At 31.0% G+C, this 12,659-nt stretch overlaps 1 protein-coding gene and 1 long non-coding RNA gene across 2 annotated transcripts; one reads left to right on the plus strand and one right to left on the minus strand.

The window, feature by feature from the left end:
* Positions 1 to 2,290: 2,290 nt before the first annotated feature.
* On the minus strand, positions 2,291 to 8,727 carry LOC145738245 (uncharacterized). Its single transcript, XR_014180656.1, has 3 exons — positions 8,591 to 8,727; positions 8,250 to 8,453; positions 2,291 to 3,586 (listed from the first exon to the last, which is right to left on the minus strand). It is a non-coding gene; the product is annotated as an uncharacterized LOC145738245 (long non-coding RNA).
* Positions 8,728 to 9,246: 519 nt separating this feature from the next.
* Positions 9,247 to 11,204, plus strand: LOC145738342 (uncharacterized). The gene is made up of 3 exons (XM_081993144.1): positions 9,247 to 10,028; positions 10,150 to 10,301; positions 10,687 to 11,204. The coding sequence occupies exons 1-3, from the start codon at positions 9,852 to 9,854 to the stop codon at positions 10,694 to 10,696; spliced, it is 339 nt and encodes a 112-aa protein (XP_081849270.1). The 5' UTR covers positions 9,247 to 9,851; the 3' UTR covers positions 10,697 to 11,204.
* The last annotated feature ends 1,455 nt before the right edge of the window (positions 11,205 to 12,659 follow it).

Consider the following 12,659-nt stretch of genomic DNA (forward strand, 5'->3'; position numbering starts at 1 on the left):
AATAGCTGGTAATTAACTTGAGTTACTAGAGCTACTGAAACTGAGGGTTCCATTTTATTAAAATTATTTTTTAAAGTTTTAACTTCTGTTTTTAAACTTCGAAAGTTTGGAAGATTAAACTTGTTAATTATTTCGTCAAGTTCTTGTTCAGAGTCTGACATTTATCTTGCAAATTAAACTGAATAATTCGCACTTTATCTATACATCGAGTTAATGTATAAAAATTATTTTAAAATAAACTATACAGGGTAATTCAAATTCGACCCTCACCATTGGGATCTCGGAAACTATAAGAGATACGAGAAAGTTTAAATTGGGGCAAAGTTGCGCAATATAAAGCTCAACCAAATGCTGTTTTAAAAATTTCGATTTTCCGAGTACTTCCGAAGATATCCGAAAAAAACTGAAAATTTGATTTTTTGTTTTTATTTATTTCTAATCTTATTTAAAGAGATATTCCAAAACTAGAAGCACCTTTTCATTGCCACTTTTTCTCAGCTATTCGATGATGGATTCAAATTTGCCACACGACGTTTCGTTTTTTGGCAGCCATCATCAACTTTCTTTTTTCTTATGGGCGCCATATTCGATTTTTAGCCCACCAAATAGTACGTTTTATTCTGATTTTAGTGATGTATAATAATTTATGATTTGCTTCATAAATAACAAAATAATTCAATAAAAACTATTTTTACTTTAGTTATTGGCTTTGAGTTAATGGGCCGTTTTATAAAATGTCATTATTTGACAGTACTTGTCAAACACGATAATTCGGACGATCATTAGAGCTTTTAGAGATTTTACCTTAGTTAGCTTTGTTAATGAGACGTTTTATGAAGATTACTTGGTAGTACTTGTCACACGCAATTGGCCTGAACATACTTAGTCACAAAGGTGTACACGTGACTTGACTTAAACCGGTTTATTCACTCGAAGAGCTTAGGCCACTCGCTACGCTTGTGGACCTAGTTGTTCTTTTCGTGAATAAAAAATGGTTTAAGTCACTTGCTGTATAAATAACTATTAAATCACTCTGAATGACATTCGCCTATTTACAGATGTAAACAAACAAACATCAATGTTACATCTACGGGGCGCGGTGCAAATTTAATAGAACTGTAATTTTAGTTTTTTTTTTAATATAAGAAGTCGAAATTTAATAAAATACTGTATAAGACTCTTTGGAAACTCTTGGAAACATAAATAAGCCTTTTAAGTTAGAGATAATGCTAACAAATCTCTTTTTCTGATTAACCTAAATAGTTCAGCAATGCTTGTATAATAATAACATTTTCTGCGGGGGTTTCTTTTCTAGATACATTTTTAACTATGAGTGACGCTCTAATGATCATCCGAATTATCGTGTTTGACAAGTACTGTCAAATAATGACATTTTTTAAAACGGCCCATTAACTCAAAGCCAATAACTAAAGTAAAAATAGTTTTTATTGAATTATTTTGTTATTTATGAAGCAAATCATAAGTTATTATACATCACTAAAATCAGAATAAAACGTACTATTTGGTGGGCTAAAAATCCAATATGGCGCCCATAAGAAAAAAGAAAGTTGATGATGACTGACAGAAAACGAAACGTCGTGTGGCAAATTTGTATCCATCATCGAATAGCCAGGAAAAAGTGGCAATGAAAAGATGCTTTTAGTTTTGGGATATCTCTTCAAATAAGGTTAGAAATAAATAAAAACAAAAAATCAAATTTTCAGTTTTTTTCGGATATCTTCGGAAGTACTCGGAAAATCTAAATTTTTAAAATAGCCTTTAGTTGAGCTTTAAATTGCGCAACTTTGCCCCAATTTAAACTTTCTCGTATCTCTTATGGTTTCTGAGATCCCAATGGTGAGGGTCGAATTTGAATTACCCTGTATACATACAACGTTAAACAAAAACAATAGAAATAAAAATGTATGAGCAAAATTAAAATGTTTCAATTGTAACTTACAAAATTAGTAGAATTTTCATTCCTGAAGCACTTATTTTCTAATGCCAATAGGAGTGAAGCGATGTGTGTCTTCAAATCCCTGGACTTCCTACGTCTAAGGGTTGCCAATAGGAACAAAGCGATGTGTGTCTTCGAATCCCTGGACTTCCTCTTCTTGATTGATTTCTTCGAGAAGTTTAGCGGTGAAGCACTTTTTCCGAATTTGCCGAATTAACCGTTGAAACAGAACTATTCGCGATTTTTGTCGAAACGTTTCAGCAAATCCTACCGACTGCGCCAATTTTATTCTTCGACCGACTAAAAACCTTTTTAAAAAAACGACAATCAAATATGAAGAGCGGACTTTACTAACAACTACTTGTGCGATACAAAGTTGGATTAATAAAGACACTTAAAACTACGGTACACTGTTACTTATACTAAACCTTATCAACTAAAGCTTGGGAAGTGCGACCAAGAGTGCTTGCGTCGAACTTCTCATATTTGTCAGCGGTTAAGGTGTCAGAGTTTTAACATTAAAACGGGTATATTGGCCCTCCATAACTTACGTTTGTAAGTTGACACAGGTTTGTTGCAGATTCGTAACGGAGTCAAAACTAAAAAGGAACATTTTTCACTGCCAAAAGCAGTTGTATTAAAGAAACTTCAAAAAGGTCAAATATTTGCGCAGCAGAGTAGGGAGGGTCTAATTTTTATAAATTGGAAAGACAACATAAATGTTTTTATGCTGTCAAGTAAACATACTGACAAAATGATCGAGGTGAGGGGCACAATAGGGGTAAAACTAAAACCTGAAGCTGTTTGGGATTATATCAGGGCTAACGAATCTGTCGATCTATCTGATAAGATAGTCGCCTTCGAGTTACTTTTGATCACATCTATGGCGAACGCATACATATATGTTGTACAAACAAAATGAACAAGAAACCATCTCGATCACAGATTTCAAAAAATCCGTCATACAATATTTGACATCTAATAAACTTCAAACTGAAATTTTATAAAAAGGCGTAGTAGCAAAGAAAAGAAGTTTTACTCAAAGAGATTAATCGCAAGGAAGGTACAAAATAAAACAATGTGTAAACTTTTGAGTGTAAAAAAGTGTTTCAAGCGCGTTCTAAGTTTGTATACACATTAAAAGACGCGGTTTTTTTGAAGTTCTAATAATAAACATTCTGGCTCGTTCTTAGAAAACCCACTTGATAAAAGGTTGATTCTTCGATGTAAATCGAAGCTGAGCAGACACAAAAAGTTAATTTTGCTGTAGGATGTTGATCAGTCAGGAAAATAAATTGTACGTTTGATAGATATTAATGACTGATTGCTGGTGTGGTTCAATTCCAATGTCAACTTCTGCACAGTTACTCAGTTCGCCATGCGTAGATTGACATTTAAAGGAATGATAATTCTTGTAATACATCCCCATTTAGTGGGACATTAAATAAAAATTATGCTGCCAAATATTGTGGATAGGAAAATGCTGCATATGGCATAACAGCAAATCGAAATAGCAAATAAAACTACACACAACCCGCGCCCCAATTTTTAGTTTATTAGTAAAATAAATAAGAATTCCAGCATTCCCCTGTACGACTTTTTATGCATCTCGCTTCACCGGGAGAATATCTGAAACAAAGAAAATAATATTACGACAAGAACATAAAAACGTCAACGTGTTTTAACCGATTTCAGCTAAATACCTAACAAAAGATTAAAAAACTTTTTATTACATCCGGAGATTTTCGACCAAAACCGAAAAAGTCAAATTTCTATTTGTTTTTTACCACTTTATTAATGATTATTTTGGAATTTACTCCAGATGTAATAAAAAAATGTAAATTTTTTTACCAAATTATTTAGCAATAAAATGCGCAACGTTGTCTCCATTTATCTAAAGCTCTATCAACAATAGTTTCTGAAATAGCAATGCATCGAATTTGTAACACCCTTTATACAGGGTGTCCCATAACTATATGACAATCTCTCGGGAGCATACCGAGGAGGTCAAAATAATACGATTTGTTCATATAAAGATTTTTCCTAAAGTCACTCCTAAGGGAGATATCGAGCCCCAAAGAACTGCCTTCCAATTAACGGTTTTGGCCGTAACTTTTGAACCACTTTGTATATTGTAATGATTTTTGGGTTTAATGTTTTATCAAAGAAGACCTTCTATTTGATATCAAAACCAGGTATCTCGTCTTAACAGAAAGACAGGAACTAACTGGTACCTAAGACAAAATTTGCTTAAACTTTGACAGCTGTCATTATTTTCAGCTGCAAACGCCATTAATGTATACTCTTGACATTTTTATCGAAAAATTGTACTCTTCTTTTATTTTGATAAAATAAACGGTTTTCGAGATAAATCGATTTTTCATTGAACTGATTAAACCACAATGTTATTAAAAATATTCGTTCCACTAGTTTTTTTATGTAAATTAGTATTCAAAGTTTATGTATAGAATAACGAAAGATATAGAAGAATACTCGTTAATTGAATAAGCATTTAATTATTAATTTTTTTATTAATTTAATTTAATTTTTTAATTATTATTTTATTTATTTTTCACGTCTGCCAACCCCTACTGTCCCTACCAGCTTTCATACTTTTTCGTTTCGTTCTGCATTAATTTCGTTTTCCATGTGTATTTTAAACAAAAAACGAATTCAAGAAATATTTGCTTAAATACTTGCTCTTTGCAATGTAGTACTTCTTGGTGGGTAATTTGAGCCTTGTTTAAGTCAATTTCTTGATAAAAGTTATGCTTTCTCATCCACATGAAAAAGTAGTGGTATTCAGCATATACCAGATACAGATCTGTAAGATAGGCCTAATTTGTTACTTAAACTATACTTAAAAAATGCCAGACGAAAAAAATGTGTAATAATGATGCATCAGCAGGGTTAAATGCCTAGGTTAAGTTTGAAATTGGCATTGTAATTTTACTTGGACCAGCAGGCTCTATGTCCTTCAAAAAATATACATTTACTTGATTTTAGAGTATGATTTTCAACTATTATTGAAATATTGTATAAAAGTTAAAAATATAACTATTTTAGCTGCATGGGAATCTGTTTGACATAACAAAATAAAAATGAAAGCAAAGTGACAAATTCGAACTTTAGTTGACATAACAACAGATGGAATATGACTTAATCAGCTGAATTTGTTTCCTCAAAGTGATAAGCCGCGTGACGTCACAGTAGGGTGCTCAGGCTGCACAATATGCACTTAAAACTTTTTATATTATTTTTTACATTGAACAGTAGAAACTAGAAATCTATTTTCACAGAATGTACGCACTACTTTCCTGAGATATACCATATTTATAGAAAATGGTAAGCTCAAATAATCAAAATATCAAAAAATTGAATTTTATTAAGTATTGGATTGTTAAAAAAAACATTGCAGCTGCACAAATACAGGGTGTTACAAATTAGATGCATTAGCATTGCTATCTCAGAAAGTATAGTTGATAGAGCTTTAGTTAAATAGAGGCAAAGTTGCGCATTTTAATGCTAAAAAATTAAAAAAAATTCATTACATCCGGAGATATCCAACAAAAACAATTAATCAAATTTCTATTTTATTTTTTTATCACTTTATTATTGATTATTTTGGAAATTAATTTCATTGAATCAATTGCACCTTCTGGAGGCATTAATTTATGCTATTTAAGAAAATAATGTTTGTATTTAGATACAACGTTTTGTTTTTTAGATACCATCATCAACTTAATATTTTAAAATACGGACCGGGACTTTTGATTTCGTTTTTTTAGTAGCTACCAACCTACCAAAAATAATGATGTGCCACACTTGTCAAAAAATTATACCTAGTGTACTTAGGTAGGTATTTGTTTTTTTTTTCAAATATGCATTTGAAATTCATGTTATCATAATGAGTAAATAATTTAGTTTGATATGATTAAGCTGTTTCATCAAAACTCAACCTCGAATTCAAACAGGTGAGTATCCGAAAAATCAATAACTAATCAAAAACATTTTTTTTTTTTTTTAATAAATGAAAAGTACCCTAAGAACTTCTCTCTCTTTTTCGAAGAAGCAATGAACCTAATTATGAAATTATATTAAACTAAATTATCTACTCATTATGACAACATATCAATTTCATTTGATATATTTAATTAAAAATCTTAAAATACCAAATACATAATACGAGTAGGTATAGTCAAAATTTTACCCTTTGAGAATGACGTCAAGCAGGTGAAAAAACACGCATGTCTGGAATTAGATCACAAATTTTAACCTACAAATGCTTTGAAAAATGAGTGATCATGAGAGTTTCAGTTGACATCTGGAAACTGTTTCTTTTCGTACTCGAAAAAAAAGCAGCACATTTAGAATTAGCATTTGGGCCTTCTCATTGTAGCGCAGCATTTTTATACCTTTGATATTCGTTTAAATCAAAGTGACAGTAAATGTCAACGTTTTTAATTTGACAGGACGACAAAATTAACAACGTGCCTTTTTTGCTAAAATTGTTTATTTCACATGTTTGATATGCGAGAAACAAAGATGTAAAAAGATGACGTCATTCTCAAAAGGTAAAAATCCAACTATACACTAGGTATATTTTTTTGAAGTGTGACACATTATTAGTTTCAGAAGGTCTGTGGCTACTAAAAAATGAAATAAAAAGTTGAGGTCCGTATTTGAAAATTTGAAGTTGATGTTGGTATTTAAAAAACGAAATGTCGGAGCTAAAACTTAAAACTATTTTCTTGAAGAGCATAAAAAAGTGCCCCCGGAAGGAGCCATTGATTAAAGTGGTAAAAAAATAAAATAGAAATTTGAGTTTTCCGGTTTTTGTCGGATATCTCCGGATGTAATGAAACTTTTTTGAATTTTTTTTACCAAATTATTTATCAATAAAATGCGCAACTTTTCCTCCATTTAACTAAATCTCTATCAACTATACTTTCTGAGATAGCAATGCCAATGCATCGAGTTTGTACACCCTGTATGTTTGCTTTACAATTATTGTACTAGATAAGCAAATGTTGTATCATGTAAGTAACTTCGTAGCCATCATTTGATCTGAAGAATTGACACGTATATGAATTAGATTATTACTGTTCCTTCAAACGTGCATTTAGATAACACTACATACAGTGCTTTTGAAACATGCATACTGCCTAAGTTCAATAAAATTAAAAAGACTTTTGACAAAAATTCTCAGACTCCTATGTTTCTAATTTTATTAACCTCTGCTTGTGTTGTATGAATTAAAATTATACAGGGCCCAAAAACTGAGTATTTCAAATATTTTTAATCTTTCAAATGGCAACACTTCTTTATTATTCTATAATTTGTATTCTGGAAACAACCAATTCTAAGTATTGTTCTATGCAACTTGTACCACAATTGTCCTGTAAATATTGATAATTTGAAACCAATAATTTTCCAAGTCAGATTAACATCCTCAAAAATTATGTATGACATTTAAAAAAAAAATGTAAAAAGATAATAAACCGTCTTGGTTATTGTAACAGTCCATAGAGTTCATTTTGAATAGCTGATTTTAATTTTTTTCAATTTTTTTACGTAAAAGTTTTGGGACTTATAATTTTGAAAAGCGTATTTGACATTTGTTTAAAAACAATTGAATATCAGTATGGAGTATGTTGCATGAAATATGTTAAGAATTGTTTGTAGAATCCAAAACCTCCTATAAAAACAAGGTTCCAAGTGTTTTTGGAAAAAGTACAGCCCACTTTATAGAGTGGGTGTACCAGTGGAGAAATTTAGTTCAAGTATTAGTATTCACTGTAAAAATTGAAGGTGATTATAAATAATAAGTGTATGGAGGTTATTACATAACATATAGACTGACAAGTGCCAGTACATAAATAGTAAATACTAAATAAAAAGTTGTAGCTTGTACCTGCAATCCTTTTTCTTTAAGCTGGAACCCAAAACAAAAACAAAAAAGTTAATAAAATAATGTTATTACTAACACTAAAAATAAATTATTTTTTTTTACAAACTCTTTGGGTCATAAGCATTGATTCTATTCTTAGTCCTAATATTAATACTATAACTAAAATTAAATTTTGTTTTATAAACTAGGCTTAAGTCCCTTCCATTTCATCAAATTTATGCAGTATGTACTTTACGAAGACATTGTATAATACATATTTACTTAATGTTGAGCAATGTTGTTTACTAAAGTGTATAATGATAATTATTAAACATAAAACAATAATGAAAACTGCATTGGTTTTCATTTGAATGTTAATTTAAATAAAATCAATATACTGACCTTAAACTTTGCTTTTTTATTCACTGTTGTAATGTAAGTAGTAAAAACCATTGCACACAATGGCACTCTTCAACTTGATTGATATGTTGCAATCTCCTTAGTGGGTAATTTGTTTTTTCGCTTAGGTCAATTTCTTCATAAAAGTTGTATTTTCTCATCCACATGGAAAAGTAGTGAAGTATTCAGCATATACAGGATACAGATCTGTAAAATAGGCCCAATTTGTTAGTTGAACCACCCTTAAAAAATTGTCAGACTAGACAAATTTTTAGTAATGTATACAAAAGATGCATCAGCAGAGTTTTTTCAGGTTAGGTACGAAACTGCAATTGTAATCTTACCTGGGCTAGCAGGCGTTGTATGCATTATCACCATTGAAAAATATACATTTACTTGAATTTAGTGAATAATCTTCCCCAATTATTGGATTATTGTAATAAAAATACAATAATTATTTCAGCTGCATGTAAATGACACAACAAAAAAAACAAAACAGCAAAGTGACAAGTTGGCATTTGACATCATAACAGATCCAAGATGGTCTATCAGCAGAACTTCTTTCCTCAATGCGTTACGCCGGGTGACGTCACAGTGGATGCACGAGTCCACAATATGCACCCAAGGGATTACAGGCCTTGTCCGTGGTTTTGTATTACTATTTGATTCTCTCTCTTCATTAAACTAGTCCATCTTCACAGAGTGGAGGCATTACATTCTTCTGAGATGATATTTATAGAAAGGGGTAAGTTCTACGAAACGAAATATCTAAAAATTTAGATTAATTAAGTATTGGATTTATTGTTTAAAAAAAACATAGCAGCAGCACAAAGATGTTTTCTTTACAATCATAGTACTTGATACGTAGATATTCAGCCTTATGCAGTAAATCCATTGACTTAATATCAATTTTGAAATAATTTCAATGAAAATTGACCACTATTTCAATTTTTGGGCACATTTGATTAAAAAAACTGTAAGTAACAATTGATTGATAAAATTTCAAGCTTTACTATGGCAATATTACATTTGTGTTATGGCCAGACCAAACCAGACGGAGCAGTACCGACCTAACCTCACAAATTATGTAAATTTGAAACGGATTTTGATGTGCTGTGTGCGTTGGATATTGAGCACGTGACCATGTGGGGAACGGATCATATCAATAAAACACCACCATTTTGCTTTTTGAATAAACCGAATTGCATTTATTCATTGCTTGTTGATAGTCTGCCATTAATGGAACATTTCCAGCATGCTTAAGACTAAATACACCGCTGTGATATGAGAAAAACCGAAAAACTAGGAACTAGCACGATAACCGACAACCATTTTGTTCACTTGCCCGACACTGTCTCTTCTCTATTCTCAAATAACCGGGAAAAATGTGCAATGTCAAATAAAAAATAACCTAAGTCGTCTGTCATTATTATCTTGCCCAACACGGACAGATACTTCGACACTAACCTACTCCGAGTAAAGAAACGAACGAGACGGTAGGCAACACCGCCACAGGTGTTTTTCAGTTTTTTTCCCGGCAACAGTAAGTACTTAATTCAAAATTAGGATAAAGTACCAAACTTAATTTTTAAATCAATTTTAGATATGTCTAAGAAAGCCGCAAGACAGCAATATATTCAACTTCTAACTGAGGTAGAAAGTTCTGAGGTTTTAAATTGGGGAAAAGGTACCCCAGATTTAAAAAGACAATCTTGGGAAAAAGCTGCAAAAGCTATAAATTCTATTGGAGGTACCCAAAAAACTGGTGAACAATGGAAAAAGGTATATAATTTACAGTAGTTAAGACTTTTATTGCAATTTCACATGTACCTGTATTGTATTGTATCTGTCTGATTCATTTATATTATAGAGCCTATTAGTAAAATAGACTATGAAATTTTAGGCCTTCATTGAATGGAAATCCCACATAAAAGCAAAAATTCGGAATAATGCGGAACTATCTGATGTAGAAAAAAAAATGTGTCAATTTAACTGGACTTTATATTTTCCCTGGTGGAATCCAAGAAATACCCGAACTAGGTATTGCAGTGGCTGGTGAGTTTTATAAGTTTTTGTGATTTAATGTTAGTAGTAGAATACAATTTTTTTTTAATGCTGGATGTCATTACTAACATAGAGAATAAGTCAAAGAGTCTATTTGATTTAAAGGACTCAACACACTAGCCTGTCTCTTAAAGAATCAATTAGAATTAAGTTGACTTCTTTGCAACTTTGATATCAAGTTTATGATTTCGTAGAGGTTTTTGGCATATTTTTTAGGGATATTAAGAATTACCCTTTTTTTGGTCAAGAGGGTCTGTTTTGTTAGTATGTTAAGCACTTTATAAATAATAGTATGACTTTGTAAAATGTGTACATGCATGATAGTGTTGCATCTAACTAAAACTAAACTAAAAACAAATTATTTTTGTTTTTGAAGGGAACCATAGGAAAGACACCATTACATCAAAAGCGCTTGCATTAACTACAGAAATTATAAATAATTCAGTCAGTAATCAGATACTTGAAGATAAAGATAGAAATGAGGCTTCAGAGTGTTTTGAAAATTCCTTAAATCCAATGAAGGAAGAAAATGGATCCAATGAAGGTAGAAAAAGAAAGATGTTTGGCAGCAAAAAGATATCTTTATGGTCTATGAAAAATACAAAATGTAAGTAGCTAGGCTGATAAAAAACAACTTAACCATTAAAACATTATTATTCAGGCTGCAGTAACACATAAATTATTTGCTAGTTTCTAACAGTTAGAATTTATTTTTCCAGCTCTTTTAGAACAACACATTCAATCAACAAATACTGGATTAAAAGAAATATCAAACTCCATTCTGGCAGTAGCTGAATCGATAAACAATTTAGCTGATGCCATCCGAGAGAGTAAAATATGAAAACATAAATAAAATAAAGTTTCAATTAAGTTCAAAATAAATTATATAACATATTTGTTGCAGTTTTTATTTATTTTATTTTAATCCAGTGCTTTTGCTTGGTCTAATAACCCTTGCTAAAAATAAATACAAATTTTGCTTATCCAGGTTATTTTAAATGTAAGCACGTTTTGGAATAAATAAGTATTATGATACAAACTGTTACATTAAACTTTGTAGCAGACAAGAAAGCAAGGACCAGTCCTCTACAATTGGAAATGTACCTGCAGTATAAAAAACACAAAATGAAGAAGCATTTAAAGATCGTTGTCTCCAATTAAATCAAGAAAATTGCGGTCCAAAAAGAACTATGGAAAATTGGAAACGAGTAGGTAAATTTGTACTATGTGTTTAGCAATATTTTTAGCATCAGGATACCTTCTTTTATAGGTTTTTGATGAATGGGAGTCCAGAGTCAAGGCAAAAGCAAGGAGAATTCACTTTGAGCAAGAGTTAACTGGGGGTGGACTTGCAGTCATGGAGATACTGACAAATCTTGAAAAGAGCCTGTTGGAAATCTTGTCAAAGATATTGATATATGGACATCCCAAAATTATTGAATTGGGCTTTAAAAAAAAGACAAAAAGTAAACCCAGATATCAAATTAAGAAACTTCAGTGTAGAAAAAGGCAAAAAAAATGTTTCGGTACCTATGTTTCCTTCAAGTTCTCCGATCACCCTAATAATAATAAGCTTTTTAGATGAAACACTTCAGGTAACTGAATTGTTAAGAAAAAACTTAGATATGTTACAGTGTAACTTTAAGAATATTATAAAGAATATAAATCTGTTGAGTATTGCATTACAAAAGTTATTAAACATAATTTTATAATTAATCAATTATTATATTGGTAAAAAAGTTTTTATTCAAAAAATATTTAATTATTGTTCACCTCTTCCACATTTCTGAAATAATTTTGTATTATCATGTCTATTACAATTCGCCCTTGCTGCAAATTGTTTATCCTTTCATGATCCTCCACATTTTCGTCACCTTCATTATCATTGTTCAATATTTCTAAACAAAAAACAAGGATTAATCGTGTTTGGCTTAAGCTTTCTCTAATAAAGTTGCATACCATTGTAGTCGTCTAAATTTTCATTCCTTAAAATACAAAGGTTATGTAAAATAGCACAGGAATAAATTATATTGGCTGCCTTCTCTGGTGAGTAATGTAGTGTTCGATGTTTTAAAATGCACCTAAATCTTTGTTTTAAGACACCATTAGTTCGCTCAATAACATTTCGAATTGATCTGTGGCGTATATTAAATTGACGTTCATTATCATTTTGTGGATGGAGAATAGGAGTTAACAGCCAAGGCTCAAGAGGGTATCCAGAATCACCTATAAAAGAGTCTAATTAGCACATGTAATATGATTGTATTTGAAAAAAAGGCAAAGCAAAACTAAAGCTTTCTTTTGTTGAGTTACCTAGTAAATAAGTCAACTCATTTCTATGTTCTCTAA

The sequence above is a fragment of the Ips typographus genome, linkage group LG15, assembly GCF_016097725.1.
Source record: "Ips typographus isolate SLU linkage group LG15, UJ_Ityp_2.0, whole genome shotgun sequence".
Taxonomy (NCBI): domain Eukaryota; kingdom Metazoa; phylum Arthropoda; class Insecta; order Coleoptera; family Curculionidae; genus Ips; species Ips typographus.

Bases quoted from the DNA above. Each gene is read 5' to 3' on its own strand.
- LOC145738342 (XM_081993144.1), top strand. From the start codon at position 9,852: ATGTCTAAGAAAGCCGCAAGACAGCAATATATTCAACTTCTAACTGAG. The intron at 10,029-10,149 runs GTATATAATTTA...ATGAAATTTTAG, and splicing joins CTGGTGAACAATGGAAAAAG to GCCTTCATTGAATGGAAATC.